Genomic DNA, 22,195 nt, shown 5'->3' on the forward strand with positions numbered 1-22,195 from the left:
GGAGTGGGACGGGCCCCTCCTTCCTGGACACAGGCTCGCTCCCTCCCCGCACTCAGCCCACCTTTCTTCCCTTGAGGGGGTTCGTGTCCTGATTCAGCAGCCTTTGGGGGTTCTGTGGTATAAATTGGTTGCTTTTTAAGTCTGTTTTTCAATTTAGAAAAGAGTTTTTGAAACTTATCTTTGTTTTAACTTTGTGGTAACAGAATTTGAACTAAGAATTCTTGACTTAATTTTTTTTTTAATTTTAAAGCCTGAATTAAACCTTTTTCCTACTCTTGAGTGGGTCTCGTTTCTATATTTGTTTCTAATGCTTATGTGTTGAGAACACGTGTTGTTTGCAGAACAAGATCAAATCCAGGCAAATTTAAAAGCAGTAGAACTTATTTCAGGATAATTGATTCTTTTTCATCTTTGTGGGATTGTGTATGAAAGAGGTTTCTCTACCACTAAATACAGTGGTTGTTACCTGTGCCGATTCTGGAGAAAAGTTCATTTAATAGAAAGAAACCTTGTAGTTCCTCATGTGCTTCCAGAATGGTGATGGCAGGCGTGTGTGTGCGGTGAGGGAGGTGTGTTCCTGGGTCCAGGTGGAGAGCCAGGTTATGGGGCTCGTGCAGACAAGGACCAGGTGACAAAGCTGCTTGGAGAGCATGGAGGCTTCCTGGGGACACCGATCGGCACGGACACCCTCTTCATGCCAAGTGCTTGGGTCCCCAGGCCTCCCGCCCCCGGCCTGCTGTGCTGAGATCCAGTCTGTCCAGAGCCCTCCACCAGGGCCGCTGTTGGTAGGATGCATCTGTCTTCGGGGTATTTGGCTGCTGAGCCTGCAAGGCTGGGGGGGAGCTGGCCCCAGGGTGCAAAAGCTGTAGTTTTGACGCACGTGGTAAGGGCCAGGCGGGAAGCACGGGGACGTGCATCGTGCGACATGGAGACAGACACGCCAAGGAGGACAGCTCTTCACGTATGTCGGGCAGGAGAGCTTGGTGTCAGGTGTGTGGTGATGGCTGGAGGCAGGGCTGCTGCAGACCTGACCCGCGGGGAGTTGTGCCCTGTGTGTGGGAGGTGCGACGGACAGAAGTCCAGTGGGGCGACACGACGTGCCGGGGCCTTTGCCGAGGTCTTGCTCGCCTGCGTGGCTCAGACTTGCTGGTGGCAGCCTTTCCGCGACCCCTGGAGCCCTGTGACCCTGCCTCGTCCCCCGGCTCTCACGTCTTCCCTCCCGCCAAGGCCTGGACCTCGGAAGACCCACTGCCCTTTCCAGCCTCTGCAGAGTCCTTTGCCCAGCGTCTTCGCTTTACCTGTTGTGGAAGTGACGCCTGCCCTGGTTCTGCCAGTGTGGCACTTTGCGGTTCTCAAAGCTCGGCCCACCTGCGGCAGGCTGGGGGGTCGGCGCCCTGCCGTGTCCGTCCGCGTGCGTGCATGTGTGTGTACCTCGTGTGCTGGCATGTGGTGGCCCCAGAAACCGCCGCGTGCCCCGCTGGCCTGACACATCTGGCAGCAGCTCGCCTCAGGGACAGCCTCCCAGAGGCCTTCCAGATGGCAGTGTGGGCTGGGGGCCTGCCTGGGGCTGGGCGCCGCGGGGCTCCCGGTGCGAGGAGCGGTTTGGAGGCTACGAACCGCGGTCAGCTTACATCCGAGGGAGACTGGATGGCTCTGGGGATGCCGCTGTCGGAAGGCAGGGGAGGCCAGGGACGGAGCTGAGGACGCTCAGCTCAGGCGTCCTGGGGGTTTTGGGGCAGTGCCAGCTCTCATGCTGGGGCTCTCTGGTTTGCGTGTCACCCTGACCGGGCCTCCTGCCGCTGGGGCTTCTCTGCATGTGCTGTGTGCATTTGGCCCCAGGGCTGTGCTGTGGGCTGCGTCCCTCCGGCAGGGGATGTGGGATCCGGTGGTGTCCCCCGTGTGTGACTGCTTCTCGGATGGGCATTGTGTTCCGTCGAGCATTGCAATGGGAAGGCTGGTTGGGCTCGTCTGAGCTTCTAACGGGTGAGAGTTGAGCGTTCTGCACCTGACGCGCTCCTGGCGTGTGTTACCTTGTTTTGTTGGGAGGTAGGAGTTTTACATGCATGTGCTCGTAAAACGTTTGGAACGTTCTTTCCCTCGTTCAGGTAATTAACGTGATTTTAGAAAAAGTCTCACCTAACAAGCTTCCCCTTCTGGTGAATGAGCACAGCGTGCAGTAAATACCAACGAGGTTTGTTTGGCGACAGCTGCGCACATGGTCCCAGGTGCTCCCGTGACTTGCAGTGAAACCTATTAGATCGGTCATGGTCATATTATGGCGAACGTCACCTACCTTGCCTCATTTCTCTTAGGTAGAGAATCATCTGGGATTTTTAAATTGTGCTGCAAAATTAAAATGTTAAAAGCAGATTATCGAAATATACTTGTTACTAGAATTTTGTATGAAGTCCTGACAGTGGTGGGCATAGTCCCTGCCAGTCCTTCTGGACGTCTTGGCCTTACACTCTGTCTTCACATGGGCTTTTGGTACACCTGGTCAGGGCCGAAGTGTGAACACACATGAGCAAGGATAGACACAGGCTGGTGACTGGAGGACCATAGGGATCAGAGCCCAGGAGGGGGCCCTGGTAGGCCATGGGAGGGCCCCCAGCAAGGGAGGGCCCAGGAGCCGTTTATTCCAGAGATGGGGCTTGTGTTAAACGGACATCATGAGGAACGTGTGAGGAGTGCTTACCCACCAGGAGAAGATGTTTGTGAGCTGTGAAGCCAACAGAGTTCCCCTCCCATGATTATAGAGTCCTGGTGCAAACCAGGGACAGTGCCAACAGAAGCCGTGCAGGTGTGTCACAGAGGTGAGAGGACATGGCCAGGAAGCCTGGGCACACACAGGAACGTGAGTGCAGGTTGCACTGAGACACTCTGTCCTGTGCACTCGGTGGGCAGAGGCGTCAGGGGTCGGTGGGACTCCACGCAGGCACACTGCAGGGGCTGGCTCATGGGGCGGCCTTGGAAATCCACAGGTGAGGTCTTTTGGCGGGATGCTTCCCCCACCGCCCAGGTCTGTGGGTCCCCCACTGGGTGCACAGCCAGGACAGACCCTCCCCCCGCCCCCGACTTTCACAATTCCGTGAAAGGAGAGAGCCACACCGTCCGCGCCCACGAAGCTTCCTTCTGCTTCCTCACCTGGCATTCTTCATACCTCGTCCATTGTTATCTGCCCCGACTTTGTTTTGGTTTTGGTTTTGATAGGACAAATCCAGAAATCGTGAAACTTCACCCATCCAGACTTCAGTAAAGTAGGACTGAAGCTTAATGTACTTGCTGTGACCTTCTGTTGGTCGCCCACTGCCAGACTGTGTCCAGTGTTCCGCTGCTGCACGGTGCCTCATCAGTGGCTCTTCTCAGATGCGCCTTCAGGCAGTCCCAGCATGCTGTTCGCTTGCTGCGTCTTCTGAGCCTCTGGGTTTAGAATACTTCCCCTCCCTCTTTAATGTCTTGCTGTTTGCTTGTAAAGAAACTTGGAGCTTGGAGCGCCCGGGTGGCTCAGTCATTAAGTGTCTGCCTTTAGCACAGGTCATGATCTCAGGGTCCTGGGATCGAGACCCACATTGGGTTCCCTGCTCGGCGGGAAGCCTGTTTCTCGCTTTCCCATGCCCCCTGCTTGTGTTCCCTCTCTCGCTGTGTCTGTCAGATAAATAAATAAAATCTTAAAAAAAAAATAAAGAAACTTGGAACTTTTCTTAGATTTCCTACGTTCTGGACTGGGCCACCAGTGCATTCACGGTTCTGATGACCTTGTTCTCTGCTCCTGCCCTCGTACCCTGCCAGGGGTATTGGGTTTAGGCCCGGCGCTGGGGACTGTCACAAAGGTGGGGACATCGCAGGAAGCACCTGGGGTCTGGCATTGTAGACATGGGTGTTCTGGACCCTTCTTTGGGCAGACCCCCACCCCCCTCATCAGCTCTTCAGCCGATGGCCCCCCGAGCACTGCTGCCCAGAGTCAGGTTTCCAGTGTAGGCGACGAAATGATGACTTTCTCATGCTGGTCTGCTTTCTTCATTTGCTGCCTGGAGTCCTTATAGAGGGACGAGGCTTTCTGAAATTCTGGCTCCTGTAGAACAGTTTTATTAATTTTCAGATGGTGCTGTACTCTGGATGTCAAGGGGGCTGATGGGCTTTTGTTTCATGAGCTTATGGAGCTTTGGAGACATCATGTTTCAGTCTTCTGTAGACCTTGTGTTTTGGCAGGGGAGCAGAGAACCTTCAGCAGGCTCCATGTCCAGCACGGAGCCCGCTGTGGGGCTCGGCTCGCAGCACTCAGGCGCGCTGACATTGTTCTTTTTGGATTTTCAAATGGTCTCATCTTTGCCAGCAGGAGCCCCTTGGGGGCTCATGTGTCCCTTTCTCGGGGCCTCCTCGTCTTGCATGGTGTCCTTGCTCAGGCTCTGGTCCCGGTAGGACACGGGTCGCTCCAGCTGGGAAGACTGGTGCTGGATGTTGACCTGGTGACACCAAGTGGAGAGAACAGAACTGAGGCTGGATTGTTGAGAGGGAAAGGGTAAAGCATGAACATCTTAGGATGTGCAGTGTGTCTCCCCAAGTGCCCTAGAGGGCCAGGAAGCCTCCCTTTCTTGTGAAAGTGGCTGGCCAGACTGTCCAGGCTCCTGTCCTGTCCAGGCAGGAGTGTGCTGAGAGGATGGCGACAGTGTGACGCCCTGGTGACCCTTGCAAGAAGGGATAGTGGATGTCAGGGAGGCTCCTGGACTTCATGAAGCTGGGCCTGGAGTAGGGCACCCCACGCTGTGGGCTCTCTTGCCCCAGGAGCTGGGAAGAGGTGGTGGCTGGAGAGTTACCTGTGAGGGTGGGGGGAGGAGGGCGTGCAGCTGCTGCTGGGAAGGGAGGCTGTGAGCATGGTGGGCCTCCCTGGAGCCCCCAGGTGGGTCGCTGCACACACTGCAGTCCGACCTTTCCTTTCCAAGCTGCACGGTGAGCCTGGAGGTCCAGTCTTGGTGCCACTTGCAGGAGGGTGCGGCCGGCAAAGGGTCCTGCAGCAGGGCCTTGGCCTGCAAGGGTGGGCTCACCTCTTCCAGCTTGCGGAACGCAGACACCCAGAGAAGAATCCCTGTGTTCTCAGGTGCTGTGGCTCCTGTCTGGGCGCTGGATGTGGTGGGAGAGATGGAGCTGTGGGGGAAGAGAGAGATCTCACTGCTTAAACATGCACACGCTCCCCATGCCCCCCACACGTGTGTGCACATGCACATGCTCAGGTCCCAGTCCCTCCCACTAGGTGCACTCCAGGGAGCCACCTGAACTCCCACAAGCTGGGGAGGGGCATGAGGATGGCCCCCGGGCGTCCCATGATACAGCAGTCCCCGTTCTCTGTGCGCACTCGAGCCTCTGCTCAGACGCCTTCATGCTGGGCCTGTGGCCCCTTTCCCCACCATGTCTCCTCCTGGCCACTGCTGTTCCTGCCTGAGGGAGGAAGGAGGCCCCTGGGTGCCTGCCACGCACCGGAGCCCACATGGAGGGAGGGGCTGAGCAGAGCTCCCACGTGTGCAGGCCAGGGAGCCTGGCCTCACGTTTCCTTTAACACCCGGTCAGAAGCCTGTCATGGGGCTGATGGGCTCCTCGGATGTGGGTGCTGCGGGGAGGCCTGCCTGCTGTCTGCACCCTGGCTGCTGACTCACTCTTCCCCTCCCCTCCCCTCTCCCCACCCCCAGTGTACTCAGAGGCAGCTGCAGGGGTGTGGCTGCAGGTCCAGCAGGGATGACAAGGCGAGAGGGGCCCAGAGCACCTGCACATGACAGGAGGCTTATTTTTACTCATCGTTGGCTGGAAATAATCAACTTTATTTAAAGAGAATGTGGATTCCAAGTGTTAAAAAAAGCACCCAGCCGTGTGCCTGGCTCCATGGGGAGGAGGCTGCAGGTCCGCTCGGGGTAAGCCGGCCAGGGGCCCACCTAGCTGCCCGGCCTGCGGTGCTGCGTGGCCAGAGCCCCTGTGTGGGAGCGCGCCTCTGGGTCCACGCTTTCGGCACAGCCCCACGGGCAGGGGGCCGCTTGAGCAGGTGTGGCCCTGTGATGTCTCTGGCAGCGTCTGCTGTGCCTTACAGTTGAGGGGTCGTGGGGACCCCAGCCGGTGCGGGCTCTGTGCTGGATGTGGGATGGAGCTTGCTCTCCACTGAGAGGTCCCAGGGTTTATGTCTGGATTTCTGCCAAGTGCAAAGCCATGTTAGCCTTTATTTTGTGTGTGTCTTCGGTATGTGTTTTAGTAGCGTTGCTGATTTCATTATTAGTACATGCAATTGAAAAGGCTGTGTGGGGAGGACGTCTCCTGGCGCCATCCTGGCCGGGTGTGCTGGAGCTGTTCTCTGCACACTCGAGCACGTCCGCCTGATGAAAGCTTCTGAGCCGCAGCGGGCGCTAGAGCGGGTCGGGGTGCAGGTGCTGTTTCGTTGGCCCCGTCCCAGCTGCAGGGATGCCAGCAGGCTGGTGCGAGAGCTGCCTGGTAGTGGGCTGCAGGGCAGGCGGCTGCCTGCCCTCTAAGAGAGCTGTTTTTCTCTCGATTAGACATCTGTGTTGCCAGGAGCTTGAGTGAGGCCTAAAGGTACAGAGAAGAAAGACAGAGTGCTCATGGCCTCCATGCCCAGCGTGCGTGGCCGTGACCTGTGGTGCTTCTTCCACCTTGCTCTCTATGGCTCCTTTCCGAGCTTCCTTCCAGGCTCTGAGGAGGGTCGTCCTGGCGTCTTTCAGCCCTGTGGCCTGTGGCCGCACAGCCGCATTCCTGCCGACGTCCCTCTGTGCGCATCTTCGTGTCCTGGTGAGGTACAGGTCGGCTCAGGGCCCCACTGACCTCATTGTCACTTGGAAGTGAGGCATATCCTGAGGTGCTGGAACTTAGGATAGCATTGGATTTGAGGGGGTCACATTTCAGCTCCTAATGGGAGCCAGCTAGCAGCCCCACGGGCTGGGCCGTGTTGGATGCCCAGGCTCATGTGTAAGGCATGTGAGGCATACCCACAGGAGGTAAACACGTTCTTGTCCTACAGCTTCGGCCTGAAAAAGTGTGCATCCCTGTGAACCACCACCTGGCCAAGGTGAGGGCCTGGGTGCGTGCGCTCCGAGCCTTTTCCACGTGTGCGCACGTGCACCCCCGAGACCCTCGCGATGCCGTGTCTCTTCACGGGGCTGCTGGCCCGGCTTCCTTCCAGAGGGCTGGGGATGGTGGCTGAGCTGCACTGGTCGTCGGGATGGTTGCCTCCGTGACTGGGCTTCTGTCTTTTGTTGAGGCGTTAAACTCGCCGTCGTGGGCTCATGAGTCCACACGTACTGTGAACATGCTATTTTTGCTGTGCTTAGCACCATTTGGTTTCACGGCAGGCTGTACTGTATTTTGTTGCACCTTGGCCAGGCCCATGTGCGCGTACACTGGGCCGGCCCGGCAGATCCAGGGGTGCGGCGGGTGGGTTTCTGGGCAGTCCGTGGCTCCGTATGTTGCCCTCGCTGTGTGCTCTTTCCCAGGAGAAAGCCGGGGCTGTGGTGGGTTAGGGTGGGAGCTGAGCAGCCGCGGGCTGAGGTGGTTGTGTTGTGCTGTGAAGAGAGGCCCTGCTGAGCAGGTGGTGCGAAAGCAGGAGCCCGGACTGGTCACTGCGGCCCTTTGGTGAGCGACGGGCCTGGTCGGGGAGCTTTGGGAAGCCCCGCAGGCGCGGCATGCTGTGGGCCGTGGCTGCGGATGCTGTCCCCAGCCCTAGGGTGCTGCCCTCAGGGGCTTCTCTGTGGTGTCTCTTGTTCCCCGCGGTTTTCTGGGAAGCCCGAGTAGGAGGGTCAGGAACTGTGCCTCTCGGGCGAAGCGTCTCGGGAGCTGGAGACGGTGTGCGGTCGGTGCCTGCGGCGCTCCCGCGGGCGGCATGCAGCTGGGGCCGCTGGCATGGGGCGGAGGCCGGGCGCATCTCACCTGTCACTCTTCCGCAGGAGGCAGGAGCAGTTCCAGAGAAACCCTGACAGCTACAACGGAGCCGTGCGCGAGAACTACACCTGGTCGCAGGACTACACCGATCTGGAGCTCAAGGTGCCCGTGCCCAAGCACGTGGTGAAGGGCAGGCAGGTAACCACGGGGCTCCTCCGGCTTCTCCGCGCGGCCTCTTTCTTTGGGCACAGGCATCGGGGGTGGCCACCCTGTCTTCCAGATGCGCCCACCAGCCCTGCCATGCTGCGTGGGTGTACCTGGTGGCGGGCAGTTCGGGGCCACTGCTGTACCGTGCGTGGGTCATTCTTTGCACGGTGTCTTCGCGGGAAGCGCTACAGAGGACTCAGGGTGGTCGTTAGGCCCGTCTCACGGGGAGAAGGTGATGTCCCAAGCAGGGACCCCTGGGCTCTGCAGTGGCATGTGGCCGCCCAGTCCTGGCTCTGCGGGGATCCCCCATGGACTGGTGGCGCTCACAGCTCAAGGTGGTCTCCCCACCTTCGCAAGTGTGAGTAGAAATGTGATCTTTCAGCAGGAGACGCGTTTACTCGTTTTAAGTAGATGGGCTTCACTTTAAAGGGAACAGCCCCACGTGGTCTGTGGAGCGGGGTGAGCAGAGAGTGTTCTCATGCCCGTCGGCTGGGGTGCATCCTTGCTGCAGGCATCACACGAGCCTGCGGCCTGTGAGGGGAGCGGCGCCTGCCATGTTCCGTAGGCGGGACAGTGAGGCCGAGCGCCCGCTCAACCTCCCGAGTTGACACTGGGAGCTTACCATGTCTGCCACTCTGGCCTGGCCCGGACACAGAGCGCGCTGGAGCGTGTCTGGGTGGCCGTGGCCTGTGTGAGGCCGTGGTTGGCGAGGGGGTGTCCGCTTCCGAAGCTCATGCTGCTTTCCTATGTGTCCGAGCAGCCCCGTTGGCTTCTTTCCAAGGGAAGGTCCCAGAGCACGTGAAGCGGAGCTCCTGCGTGAGTTGCGTGTATGTTTTCTGGAAACAACTGCCACGTGAAGTGGCACTGGCCTCTGCTGGTCTGGATATGTGTGAACCAGGCTGGGCGGTGCGCGGCCCTCCAGTTCCCCATCTCCGCGTGCCGACCCCGGACTGCCAGGCTCTACCTGGAACGGGCCCGCCTTGCATGCGGGAGTCTGCCTCCCGCCAGTGTCTGGTGAAGGCAGCGGTTCTGCTACATGAGCTTCGTGGCTCTGTGTAGATGTGGCTGGCGGTCATGGCACTGTCCCTCGTTTCCCCCTTCAGCCCTCTTTCCACCCTGTTCGAGGAGCTCTCACCAGGGTCAGTGACCCCGATCAGGTGGACTTTGGGATCCAAAGCAAGACCTGGCGACTCTGTGTCACCTGCACAGGATCTGGCTCTGCTGACCCTGTCCCCTCTGGTGCTGGTAGGTCACGCCAGCTGGTGCAGGTGGCCTTCCTGGGGGAGCACTTTGCCTGGCATTTTCTGAGGGTTTATGGGGGCAGGTGTTGATTCAGGGCTCATTTTTTGGTGGGGTTGCTTAGTGCACAGGTGAAGGAACTATGAAATGTGCTACTGACTTCGCTGACTTCCTGTCTCCTGACCGATCCATGAGCCTCTGGAGCTTCTCCAAAAGAACTTTTGTCAGACCTGGCCCAAAACTAGTGATTTTCTTTTTCTTTTTTTTTTTTTAAAGATTTTATTTATTTATCAGAGCGGGGGGGAGAGAGCGAGCACAGGCAGACAGAATGGCAGGCAGAGGCAGAGGGAGAAGTAGGCTCCCCGCTGAGCAAGGAGCCCGATGTGAGACTCGATCCCAGGACACTGGGATCATGACCTGAGCCGAAGGCAGCTGCCTAACCAACTGAGCCACCCAGGCGTCCCCAAAACTAGTGATTTTCTGTTGGTTCTGGAGACTCAGGGGACCTGACCTCTCCCACTGTCCTTTTTGCCCAGGAGGTGAACTTGCTGGTGATGGCAGTGTGTCTTCCTGACTCTGCTCTGCCACGAGCCGTGTATCGCAGGGTTCCTGCTGCCCTTTACCACGTCGCCCAAGGGACAGGCCATTGTACCCGGGGGTCACATCCACCCTTCCTGCCATGCCGGTGGCCTGAGCTCTGGGATGATGCACCCTCACTCTCACCAAGGGCAGCCCTGGGCTTTGCTTGTTCCTGCAGGAGACATTGACAGGGCCTGTGGTGGCCCCCAGGACTCGGACGAGATGGCCACTCTGCAGCTGACGGCCGTGGGGCTCAGGTGGTGATTGTTGGCAGCTGGGTGGTCTGCACTGGCTCAGGGCCAGACCCCTTCCTGCCAATGGCACCTGGGGTGCGCCCTGGAGGCCATGGTGGACAGTGACCCAGGGAAGGTGTCGTGGGCTGGCCGCGCTCCTGGTGCTGATGGTGGCACACGGAGGGGCCGCATCCGTGCGATGCCTGCTGCCAGCCTGTCTGGTGGCCCCCTGTCTGACGTGCGGGAAACCGCCTCCTTCAGGGCCGTCCTGTCAGGTCAGCGTTGCGTCTGGTCTTAGCTGGGATGCGGCTGACGCGCTGGGGTCAGACATGCCACTCAGCAATTCGATCCCGGTCTGCGGCCAGTCTGGCGGACGCCTGTCGCCTTGCACGGGCGCGGAGTCTCTCCTGTGACCAGAACGCTCGGGATCTCGTCTCTGAGTTACTCCCATGTGGCAGCCTGCTCCTAAAACTCTGTGGTCTCTCATTGTTTCAGTGATCTGAGCTTTTTTTTTTTTTTTTTTTTTTAAAGATTTTATTTATTTATTTGACAGAGATCACAAGTGGGCAGAGAGGCAGGCAGAGAGAGACAGGGAGAGAGGAGGAAGCAGGCTCCCTGCAGAGCAGAGTCCGATGTGGGGCTCGATCCCAGCACCCTGGAATCATGACCTGAGCTGAAGGCAGAGGCTTCACCCACTGAGCCACCCAGGTGCCCCTGATCTGGGCGCTTTTGCCTTGACTCACTTTAAACTTGGGAATACGTTTGTGTGTCTTGGCTTTTGCTGGTCTCAGGGTTTTTCCCTCTGAGTCGCGGCATTCTTCCAGACTGGCTGCCTTCCCGCTCTCCCCTGAGGTGCCTGTCACAGCTACCTGGGAGCAGTGTTTATTTTTGGGTTTTTTCTGTGGCACCTGTCAGATGTCATTGTGACAGCAGCTGTCGTCGCGGCCTTTTGGGGACGAAGTCACACTGGTGGGTGGGGGCAGCAGGGGGTAGACCATGTGCTCAGGAAGGGTCCCTGCGCCCGTCCCCGCAGCTGCAGAGCATCGCCTCTCCGGGCTGGGTTCTGGGGCAGCGGCGGACAGGAGAGAGCATGTGCGGGAGGCGTCCCGCAGCCTGTCGGCTGGCGACCCGGGGAAGAGCTCACAGTGAAACTGGTCTCGTGTGGGAGAGAGATGCGGTCAACTCTGCTGAGGAAAATGACATCCCTGTCCTCAGTGCAGAACGGGGAGAAGGAGCTGCGTGGTCACCACAGGAGTCACTGTGTCGCCCGTGTCAGCTGGGGCCGGGTGGGACCCTGGTCTGGCACCGAGTCCTAGCATTGCAGTGCCAGGATGCCGGAGCCCAGAGACTGGGGTTCTAAACCTGTCTGGCTGGTGCCAAGACCGCAGACCGTCTGGTAGAACAGTGGCAGAGTGGGGACTGGGACCCTGCCTGTCTACCTGCGGCCTTTCGGGGGACAGTGTCATGGCGTTGCTACAGAGTCCTGGCTGAGTAGCCGAATGACAGGCAGCTCCTGTCCTCCTCAGCGCGCTGCTTCCTGCTGCGGTGGGGCTGGTCTTCGCCAGCGGGCGACGTCCTGCCAGCTGGGGTGCTCACAGCTGTGCCTCACGCCGTCTGTGTCTTCGCAGGAACCTTCCAGAATAGCGCTCAGGCTTCTGGCATGTCTTGGATGGCACTGCTTTTCCCCTGAGCTCAGGGCAGCAGGTGGGGTTTGTCTGGAAGCTCCAAACCCCAGTTCCCATCCTGGAGGGTGTCGGGAGAGCCGGCCTTGGGCGCGGAGGCTCCGGGCTCCCGTCTGCTGTGTGTGGCACCTGGCGCCCAGGACGTTCATCTCTGCAGAGCGCCGGCACGGGTGGCCGAGCGTGTCTCCCCTGCACCCACGCTCTTATCCTCTCCCAGTGCCTGCCCAGACCCCAGCATCACGTGTGAGCTGCCGGGACGTTCTGGCAAATGACATGCATGCGACCAAGTAGGAGCGTCTGCTGTCACACACTCCCCGCCCCCAGCACGATCACATGTTTCTGCCCCCCGTTCCCAGTGCGGGCCATGCTGGGTGGCTCCGGGCTCTGGCACCGGCTGCCACGTCCCCATGCTTGAAGCAGGCCTGCTCAGGCTGCCAGAACCCCGCGGGTGCCCTGAGCCCACAGCCCCTCGCACCCAGGCTCCCATCTGCCTCTGTCCCTTCTGGCAGCAAGCTGGGCACAGACCGAGTCCCCTGGTGATTGGCACTGAGGCTGTTTCCTCCGTCCGCCGTTATAGGCAACAACACGACGAATGCCCTGTAATTTTATTTGGGGGGCTCCTGTGTCTATCAGTTTGTTAAGTGTCTGACTCTTGGTTTCAGCTCAGCTTGTGATCTCAGAGTCGTGGGGTCGAGCCCTGGTCGGGCTCAGCACCCAGCGGGGTCTGCCTGAGATTCTTCCTCCCTCTTTCTCTGCCCCCTTCCCCCCAACTCAAACATGCACACTTTCTTGCATTCTTTCTCTAAAACAAATCTTTATTTGTATTTCTATTTTTTTTTTTAAGATTTTATTTATTTATTTATTTGAGACAGTGCAAGTGGAGTGAGGGAAAGAGGGGGAGAAGCAGACTCCGTGCTGAGCAGGGAGCCTGATGCAAGACTCGATCCCGGGATTCTAGGATCATGACCTGAGCTGAAGGCAGACGCTTCTCTGACTGAGCCACTCATCACCCCATAAATAAATCTTCTTTTAAAAAAATAGGTCTGTTCAAGTCCTTTGACTTTTTTTTTTTTTTTTTAAGATTTTACTTATTTATTTGACAGATCACAAGTAGGCAGAGAGGCAGGCAGAGAGAGAGGAGGAAGCAGGCTCCCTGCTGAGCAGACAGCCCGATGTGGGGCTCGATCCCAGGACTCCGGGATCATGACCTGGGCCGAAGGCAGAGGCTTTAACCCACTGAGCCACCCAGGTGCCCCAAGTCCTTTGACTTTTTAAGAAATTGGATTGTCTTTTTGTTGAATTTTAAGAGTTTTTTTTAAGTATAAATACTGTACTGTTGTTAGATAATTTACAAGTATTTTCTCCGTCTCCATGAGTTGTGTTTTTACTTCTTTTTAAAGGATTTTATTTATTTATTTATTTATTTATTTATTTACTTATTTACTCACTTACTTAGAGAGAGGGAGAGCATGCCCAAGTGGGGGGCAGAGGGAGAAGCAGGCTCCCCACTGAGCAGGGAGCCCAACATGGGGCTCGATCCCAGGACCCCAGGATCACTGACCTGAGCCAAAGGTGGACGCTTCACTGACTGGGCCCCCCAGGTGCTCCTCTTTTTACTTTCTTAAGAGATGGTGGGGTTTTTTTTTGTTGTTGTTGTTTTTAAAAGATTTTATTTATTTATTTGACAGACAAAGATCACAAGTAGGAGAGATGCAGGCAGAGAGAGAGAGAAGAGGAAGCAGGCTCCCTGCCAAAGCAGAGAGCCCGATGCGGGACTCGTTCCCAGGACCCTGGGATCATGACGTGAGCTGAAAGCGGAGGCTTTAACCCACTGAGCCACCCAGGCGTCCCAGAGATGGTGTTTTTTGAAGCACAAGAGAATCTTTAGTTTTGATAGGGTCTATAATGTATTTATTCATTTATTTTTGGTTGCTCGTGCTTATCTAAGAAACCATTGGCTAATCCAAGGACATGGATGTTTACATTTTTGTTTTCTTCTAAGAGTTTTATAGTTTTAGCTCTTACATACAGATTTTTGATTAATTTTGAGTTCAGTTTTAGACAGGGTTTGACGGAATTGTCTAACCTCATTCTTTGCATGTCAGTATCCATTTGTCACCGATGCATGTATTAGAAGGGATAGTCTTGCCCTCACTGAGTTGTCTTGCCACCCTTGTTTAGAATCAGCTGACTGTGAATCTGTAGGGTTATTACTGAATTTTAAATTCTATTCCGTTGATCTGTACGTCTGCCTTTATGCCGGTGCCACACTGTTTTGATGATTGTTTCTTTGTAGTAAGTTTTGAAATTTTTGTTCTTTTTTCCCCCCTCGTTTCTTTTATGTTAAATAACAGTTTTCTAGTGTAGTATTTTATTTATTTTTATTATTACTTTTTAAGATTTTTAAGATTTTTTTTCTTTTTTTTAGAGTGAGAGAGAGAGCATGCCAGGGAGGGGCAGAGGGAGAGAGAGCATCTCCAGCAGATTCCCTGTGAGTGTGGAGCCCAAGTGGGGCTCAATCCCAGGACACTGAGGTCATGCTTTGAACTGAAATCAAGAGTTAGGCACTTTTTTTTTTTTTTTTTTTTAGGAGATTTTATTTATTTGACCGAGATCACAAGTAGGCAGAGAGGCAGGCGGAGAGAGAGGGAAGCAGGCTCCCCGCTGAACAGGGAGCCTGGTGCAGGACCCCGGGGCCATGACCTGAGCCTAAGGCAGAGGCTCTAACCCACTGAGCTACCCAGGTCCCAACCGGTTGAGGCACCCAGGCACCCTGGATAGTATTTTAATTCTCTCATCTTTTTTTTTTTAAACTATATTTTTTGGTTATTGTCTTAATATTTTCTCTGGGATTACAATCTGTTTCATGTTTCAAATCAATACGATTTAATTTTAATGTGTACCCGGAATTGGCTTTTATATGATAACTTCTGTTCTCTGTTCCTGGGGTACAGTTGTTTTAAATTAAATAGGAGAGAATGAGTTAACACAAGGTATACTTACCCTGTCTTTTATATTTATCTTCACCAGCACACTCTAGTTCTTCATATGGATTCAAGTTACTATCTAGCGTCCTTTCATTTCAGTCTGAAGAACTTTCTCTAGTTTCTTGCAGGGGTTATGTAAGAAAAGATAGGCTTGTTAGGGATGAATTCTCTCAGGGTTTTGTTGTTGTTGTTGTTTGTTTGTTTTTTAAATCTGCAGTACTCAATTTTTCCTTCATCTTTGAAGGATAGTGTTGCCTGATACAGAATTCTTTGCTGACGTGCCTTCCTGTCATCCTTTGACTGCTCCGCCTGCTGCTTTCTAGCCTGCATGGCTCACTCCTTCCTTTTTTTTTTTTTTTTCATTCTTTTTTTTTTCTCTCTCTTTCTTTCAAGATTTTATTTATTTATGTATTTGAGAGAGAAAAAGGGAGAACATTAGAGGGGAGCAGGGGTGCACAGAGGAAGATGGGGCAGTCGCCCCGCTGGGTAGGGAGCCTCACATGGGGTCATGACCTGAGCCAAAGGCGGATGCTTCACCAGCTGAGCCACCCAGGCGCCCTGGCCCGTGTGCTTTCTCAGGCCAGATCCGCTGTTACCCTGTTGAGGAGCCCTCCTGTGTGAGAAGTTGCTTTTCATCCTACTTCAAAGATTCTTTCCTTGTCTTTAGCTTTTTTGACAGTTTGATTTTGATCATCTAGGTATTGATCTCTTTGAATTTATCCTGCTTGGCATTCATTGAGCTTCATGAATGTGTGTTTTCAGTCATTTTTTTCATATATTTCTACCCTTTCACTTTCCTTTCTGTGGCTCTGTTGTGTGCATTGTGCCTAGTGTGTCCCTCGGGTCTCTGAGGCTCTGTTCATTTTTTCTGTTCCTCAGATGGAGTAATCTCATTTGTCTGAACTTCTGATTTCCCGATTTCTTTCTTCTGACTGCTGTGATTTACTTTTGAGACCCTCATGTAGAACTTCTGCTTCAGTTTTTTTACCCAGTTGCTTTTAAATTCCAGAATTTATATTTGGTTTTTCTAAAAAAAAGTAGTATCTCTTGCTTTATTGATATTCTTCATGAGATGCTATTCTCTTACTTTCTTTTAGTTATTTACACATGGTTTTCTTTAGTTTCTTGAGTATATTTACAATAGCTGATTTATAGACTTTCTACTAAGTCCAGAGCTAGACTTCCTTGGGGACAGATTTTATTGTTTGCTTTTGTTTCATGTGTATGGGCTATCTTTTCTTATTTTAGTGACTCTTGTCATTTTTTGTTGAAAATTAGCATTTTAAATAACAACGTGGCAACTCTGGAACTCAGATTCTCCCTTTTCCTCATGGTTTGTTGCTGTTGGTACTTGATGTGATTGTTCTTGGTTTCTTTGATGACTGTTCTGAACTAATTTTCCAAAGTCCGTATTCTTTATTGTGTGTGGTCAGTGAAGTCTCTACTTGGTGAACTTAGTGATCAGCAAATGATTGGACAGACTTTGTTTAAACACCTAGAACCAGTGAATTTCTCTCCTAAGGGACTCCACGTACATATTAGGGCCTGCCTTTAACACTTAGCCTGGCAGTTGAAAATTTTGCCTTAGCCTCCACTTGCGTATGCTGAGTCTCAAAGTTGGCCAGTGGTGAGAGGTTAGGACCTCACCGAAGGGCTTTTTCTAAGCCTACACATGGTCTGCACATTCATGTGTCCTAAGTTTTCAGAATCTCCATGGACCTGATATTCCACAACTTTTTTTTTTATTTGCCTCAGCTGTTATTCACTATTTCAGTCAGCTGTGAAGTTAAAATACTTACCTCTAATTGTTTTCAACAAATACTTCATGGGGAAAAATGCTTTTCTGAGTCCATTTAAAAATAGCCTAACAAGTGGGGTCTTCTAGGGAACCATCCCACAGCTCAAGTCATCAGTTCTTTGGGAATGAAGCTTTGAAGGAGCTCTAGGTTTTTTGTGCTCTCTCTTATGGCTGCCAGGCTGTACTGGGAATGTGGATTACCAAGGGGCTAGAGAGTGAGAATGGATCTAGGGGTAAGTTAAAATGTCATAAAGCTTGTTTTTCATGAATAAATGCTCTCTAGGTTCCTGCAAACCTTTGGTTAGTTTCCAAAGTTCAGAAAAAGTACATATTGACAGTTTTTGCCAATGTTCTTGTTGCTTTTTTGAAAGAGAGCTTTTTTGAAGGTGTTACTCTACTATTTTCATTTTTGGATCAGGAATTTCTTGGGTAGCTTTTTGTTTTCCTGGTGTTTCTTGCTTTCTTTTTTAACTTGTAAAAAATAGTATCCTTTCGTCTTAATGTCCAAATCATCCAGACTCACTAGTATAGTGTATTTGTCTAGAATCGCTTGTCCTGAAGTCCTGTCACCTCTGATTCTAGTCTGGACCAGTTGTGTTTCAGTTCTGCTGTATCGCTCCCATCCTGGAGCTTCCATTCACTGTACTTCTAGATTAAATTCAGTGTTTTGGATCCCTTTTGGATCTTCCTTTCACACCCAGTTTTATTAAGATATAATTGACCTATAACACTGTATTAGCTTTGGGGTATAACATAAGGCTTTGATATCTGTATTGCAGAATGGTCCCCACGGTAGGATTTGTTACACTTGTGACTGTACGGAGAGTTTTGTGTGTGTGCGATGAGAGTGTCAGAGTCTTCTTTCTTAGCAGCTTCTGCATGCATGGTACCATGTTGTGAGCTGCTGTCACCATGCTGTGCAGGAGGTCTAGGCCCCCACTGACCTTCTTAATGGGCGTTTGTGCCTTTGGCCTTTTTCTCCCCAGGTCTTCCTCTGGTTTGGTTTTTTCCCTCATTTTGTTGGGCTTTTGCCTCAAGGAACTTTTTCAAGGTACGTTATAAGTAAGGGATTCTTGAATGTCTTAAATTGTTATTTTAAACTTCCCCATATTTCATGGTTTGGGTGTGAATGCAAATCTAACTTCAAAAATATTCTCCCCTTAGCAGATTGAAGGCATTGCCTGCCTGTCGTCCTGTGTCCGGTGTTTCTAGAGATCTCTCCTGTTCAGGTTCTTGTGAGTAAACTTTTATCCCTGGTCTTTGGAATTTTTAGGGCCGTAGTTCGGATTCTTGGTGTTCTGAGCGCATCGTGTTTTGGTCCTTCTGCACAGCTCTTGGTGCGCTTTTGTCCGAAGGCACGTTTTCCTCCACTCGGGAGCATTGTCTTGCTGGATGGTTTCCTGCCACCCTCCCCACCCTCTCTGCCCGGATTGGTCCTTGTCTCTATCTTCATGTTTTTTGACTTTGTTTTCCAGTCTTTTTTATTTTTTGAGATTCTGTTTTAGCCTTTGTGTATTTAATTCTAAGTGGTGTGTGTATGTGATTGTTCTAGTTTCATATTTCATTTTAGTTCCATAGTCACACCTCTCACACCTCCCTGCTCCCTGAGGATGTATACTGGAAATAGTTTAGAATTTCCTTTTTTCCTTTTCATCCTGTAGTCTTTTTTTTTTTTTTTTTTTTTAAGTCTTTGTTTTATAATGTTGCTGGTTTAAGGGTGCCTTTCTTTCTTTCTTTCTTTCTTTTTTTTTTTTTTTTTTTTTAATAAAGAGAGAGCACAAGTAGGCAGAGAGGCAGGTAGAGAGGCAGGTTGAGAGAGGGGGGAAGCAGGCTCCCTGCTAAGCAGAGAGCCCAATGTGGGGCTCGATCCCAGGGCCCTGAGATCATGACCTGAGCTGAAGGCAGAGGCTTAACCCACCCAGCCACCCAGGTGCCCCAAGAATGCCTTTCTTAATTCCCTGGTAGTTTTTTGTTTTTTTTTTTTTTAATTAAAAAATATATCTTCTCCATTCTTTTGAGTATTGATGGTTTCTCCATTATGTATCTGAGGTCTGCTACTCTACGGCTGCTGAGAGTAGAGTAGAGCTGAGGGGTCGACTGGCTAGCCTTACTTACAGCACATGGGGCCGACTGCCTGCACAGTCCCCTCAGACTGCTGGTCGGTGTCTCTGGAGCACAGCCCCCATTGGTCTGTACCACAGTGGGGTCCTGTCCCTTCTAACGGGGCTGCGATAGCTGTCCCAGGGCTAATCCTGAGAGGCTCTGCTCCCGTCCTCCCTACCTGCTGACTGCCAGCCAGAAGCCCCTTGCAGCTGAGGCTCTCAGATGCAGACCAGCAGACCCTTCGCCCGGCCCTGCTCTTTTCCTTGTCTTCTCATTTCCTCTTCCTCCTTCCTCCCTTGCATTGTCTGGGGGCGGTTTTCTCTTTGTGCCTTGTTCCTGTCTTTTCTGTGGGTCACAGAGGCTGGGACACACACGATCACCCTTCCCAGCGTGACATCTCGAACTGGAAGCGTCTCCTGTCTGGGTTCCCTTTGGTGCTCTGGCTCATCCCCTGTTGTGCAAGCCTTGCAGTGTGAGAAGCTTGCCCAAATTTGGAAATTACCGTGTTATGTAAAGTTGGCTGGGAGGATTTTATTAAAGTGAGCTTGCTCCTGGGGCGCTTCCACTGCACATCGAAGTTCATGGTCAGGGACACCGTCCGGGAGTGTGCCAGGCTGCTGTTGAGTTGGCCATGGGATGCCAAGTAAGCCAGTTGGGCCCATGTCTTTGCAGAGCCAGCCAAGTGAACGGGACACCTGCAGAGGTGGGGTGAGGGGGCAGCTGTGCCCACAGGACACCCCTGCCCCGGGTTTGGGCGCAGTGTGGGCCGTGGGTCACTCCACTCCATAGGAGCTCTTTCGTCCCTGCCCGCTCAGTCCAGGAGGAGCTCCTGCTGTCTTGCCAGAGAGCCGCCTGAGGGTGCCGACTCCAGAGCCTCAGCCCTCCGTGGCCCGTCTTCCACGGGAAGGCATTTGCAATGCAGTTAGGCTGCGGGAGCTAAGCTCCAGCCCTCTAGAACTTGGAGAGTTTCTGTTCAGTGCCGTACGAACTTTCAGTGAGCACTTACCAAGCCATGTGGGAGGGTCGTCTCCAAACAAAAGCAGATGGAGGCCCCCTGCCATAGGCCTGAGTTCTCCCTTCCAGTGTCTGTTCGGGTAATGCACGCATTTTGCAGACGCTGTCATGAAAAGATTCTGCAGTACAGACGCACATTTTAGAGTTTACAAAGAATTGAAATGGTGTAGCGACGAGTTCTGCGTTCTTTCCTCTTCCAGTTACTGACCTGACGGACCTCCAGGTGTTCACGAGCTTTGGACGCTGCCAGCCAGGGTCCCAGCAGGGCCCAGTGTGGTTGTGGAGACAGATGACGGGGAAGAGGGGAGAGACTGTCCAGGACAAGTGTCCCCAGTGAGAGGATGGTGAACTGAGAGGCTGGGTTTTTCAAGAACAGGGGTGGAGGGCACCGTGGCTCACGGCTGGAGACCGGGCAGGCATGTGGGGGTTTGGCTCTCCTGGGCATCCTCCGGGGCTGTCCTGCTGACAAGGCCTGACAGCAAGATGGGGGTAGGAGGCACCCCCACACCTGCACCAGCCATGCTTGCTTTCCGCCATGGGCATTGGTCTCCCCTTTGGAGAAGGGATTTCCTTGGAAAACAGCAGTTTTCCATGCATTGTCATTGCGCATATTGAAACAGAACTTCCATTAACATTCTCTTGAAGGAGTTGGCGGTGTGCGGGCTGCTCCCGTGCTGCTGGGTGGGTGGGACGCTCTTTGTCCAGAATGCCCGTGGGCCCCCAGGATGGCCTTGCCTCCTGCTCCTCTGTGGTCTGCAGCCAGGTTCTGCTTGGGAATGTGCCGGGCGCCACTGTCCCAGCAGAGTGACTCCCTTCTGCTCGGTTCCAGGTCTCGGTGGCCCTGAGCAGCAGCTCTATCCGGGTGGCTGTGCTGGAGGAGGATGGGGAGCACGTCCTCATGGAAGGGAAGTTCACGCACAAGGTCAACACTGAGAGCTCCCTGTGGAGCTTGGAGCCTGGCAAGTGCGTCCTGGTGAGTGCGGGTGTCAGTGCTGGAGCTCAGGGAGGGGGTAGGGGCCGCACCACTGCGAGGCCTGGATTCTTGCTGTCCGGGGCACAGCTCGGGGGCGCCCTTGCTGGCCTCGGCCCTGTGGGGCCCCAGCAGGTGATTCTCTGGAGTGGAGCCGATGTTAAGGTGAAGTGCCTGGTCCTCCATCCTTGCCCCCCATGGTGGCCACACGTGGTGACCACAGCGGAGCTCCTGCGGGGTCACCCCCAGAGTGTGGCTGTGCCTGCGTGGGATGCCCCCTCAGTCCCAGAGGCTTCCGCTCGCCTGCGACCTGGTTACATCTGAGGCAGAACCAAATGAGTGAAAAATTGGAAGGCAGATCGAATTTCACGGACGTCCTCCCGGAGAGTGCGGAGCCGGCAGGTTCACACAGCTCATTTGACGGGGGTGCTCAGTGGCCTGCGTCCTTGGGGCTGGAGAAGCCAAGCAGAGAGCTCTAGTGCTCCCGTTCCAGGCATCTTTGGTGGCCTCGTGCCCCTCCTTAGAGCCTCACATGCAGTCTGCTGAGAGGGTTTAGTTCGTCAGGGACAGACCAGGTCAGGTCCATGACAGAACCTCAGGGTTTCACACAGACCCACTCCTCACATGCGCTGGAAGCAGGGAAGGGAAGTTTCAGTTTCACGTTCACGGGCCGGGCGCCCGTGGGGAAGGGTCTGCCATGCAGGGGTGCTGGGGAGTGCTCACGGGGCCCTCTGAGTGATGAGGACACCAGGTCATGGGCACAGGCCAAGTCCACCTGCTCTTGTTCTCAACCTTGATTTGTGCCCAGCCCTGCCCTCTGGGCCCCTGCTCCTCTCTGGGGGAGTGGGACAGTTGTCGTCCTGGGGCTCTGCCCCTCTCGCCATCACGCCACGCCTCCGTGTCCCCCGGTACACCTGAACTGTTCCCATGTTCCGGCCCTGTGGCCAGTCGTATCTCTGGGCCCTCCCGGCTGCACAGTGCTTGCACAGGCCTGGCCTGCCTTGTGCTTCACGGGGCTATGGGAGGTAAAGTCAGGGTCTCCTCAGCATCGCACCCCAGCCTCCCAGCAGCCGAAGGCTCAACCCATCCTAGTGGAGCTACGAGAGCTGAGATCCAGGGTGCTGCTGCCCGCGGACAGGGCGGAGTAGCTCCCGGGCAGTGCCCCTGAGGGAGGCCCAGGGGCACCTGGTCGCTGTGCGCCCATGAGGAGCACGTCCAGGAAGCCAGCAGCACGCGGTCTGCCGTGACACCACTGCCAGGATGTGTGAAGCAGCAGCCCTGCACACGTGGGCTGGCTGCACGCTCGCTGGTGCTTGAGGCTCCTGGCCGCTGCCCTGGTGGCCGTCAGGGTCGCCGCCCGCGTACTGTCTGTTACTGCTGTGGGATCCCTGAGCTCATCTGGTCCAGCCTTCGGCTGGTAGAGATGACTTGTGACTTCGTCACGGCCGTGTTGCCATTTTCTGCGTTCTGCGTGCAAGCGCCTGGACACAGCTATGGCTCATGGCAGACGGTGAGCT

General features: G+C 54.2%; 1 protein-coding gene across 6 annotated transcripts in view; it reads left to right on the plus strand.

Annotated features, from left to right (window-relative positions):
* Positions 1-22,195, plus strand: part of NUDCD3 (NudC domain containing 3) — a 57,227-nt gene that overhangs the window by 27,480 nt on the left and 7,552 nt on the right. For 4 of the 6 annotated variants that reach the window (XR_009352763.1, XM_059170705.1, XM_059170704.1 and 1 more), the window contains exons 3-4: positions 7,932-8,064; positions 20,538-20,681. Coding sequence is in view for 3 of the 6 variants with exons in the window: in XM_059170705.1 (XP_059026688.1) it covers positions 7,932-8,064; positions 20,538-20,681 (277 nt within the window). In the remaining 3 variants the exon portion in view is untranslated. Of the gene's footprint in view, positions 1-7,931; positions 8,065-17,577; positions 17,643-17,755; positions 17,827-19,908; positions 20,042-20,537; positions 20,682-22,195 lie in introns of all 6 variants that reach the window. The other 2 variants (XR_009352764.1, XR_009352765.1) reach the window with 2 other exon arrangements.

The sequence above is a fragment of the Mustela lutreola genome, chromosome 4 (genome assembly GCF_030435805.1).
Source record: "Mustela lutreola isolate mMusLut2 chromosome 4, mMusLut2.pri, whole genome shotgun sequence".
Lineage (NCBI taxonomy): Eukaryota > Metazoa > Chordata > Mammalia > Carnivora > Mustelidae > Mustela > Mustela lutreola.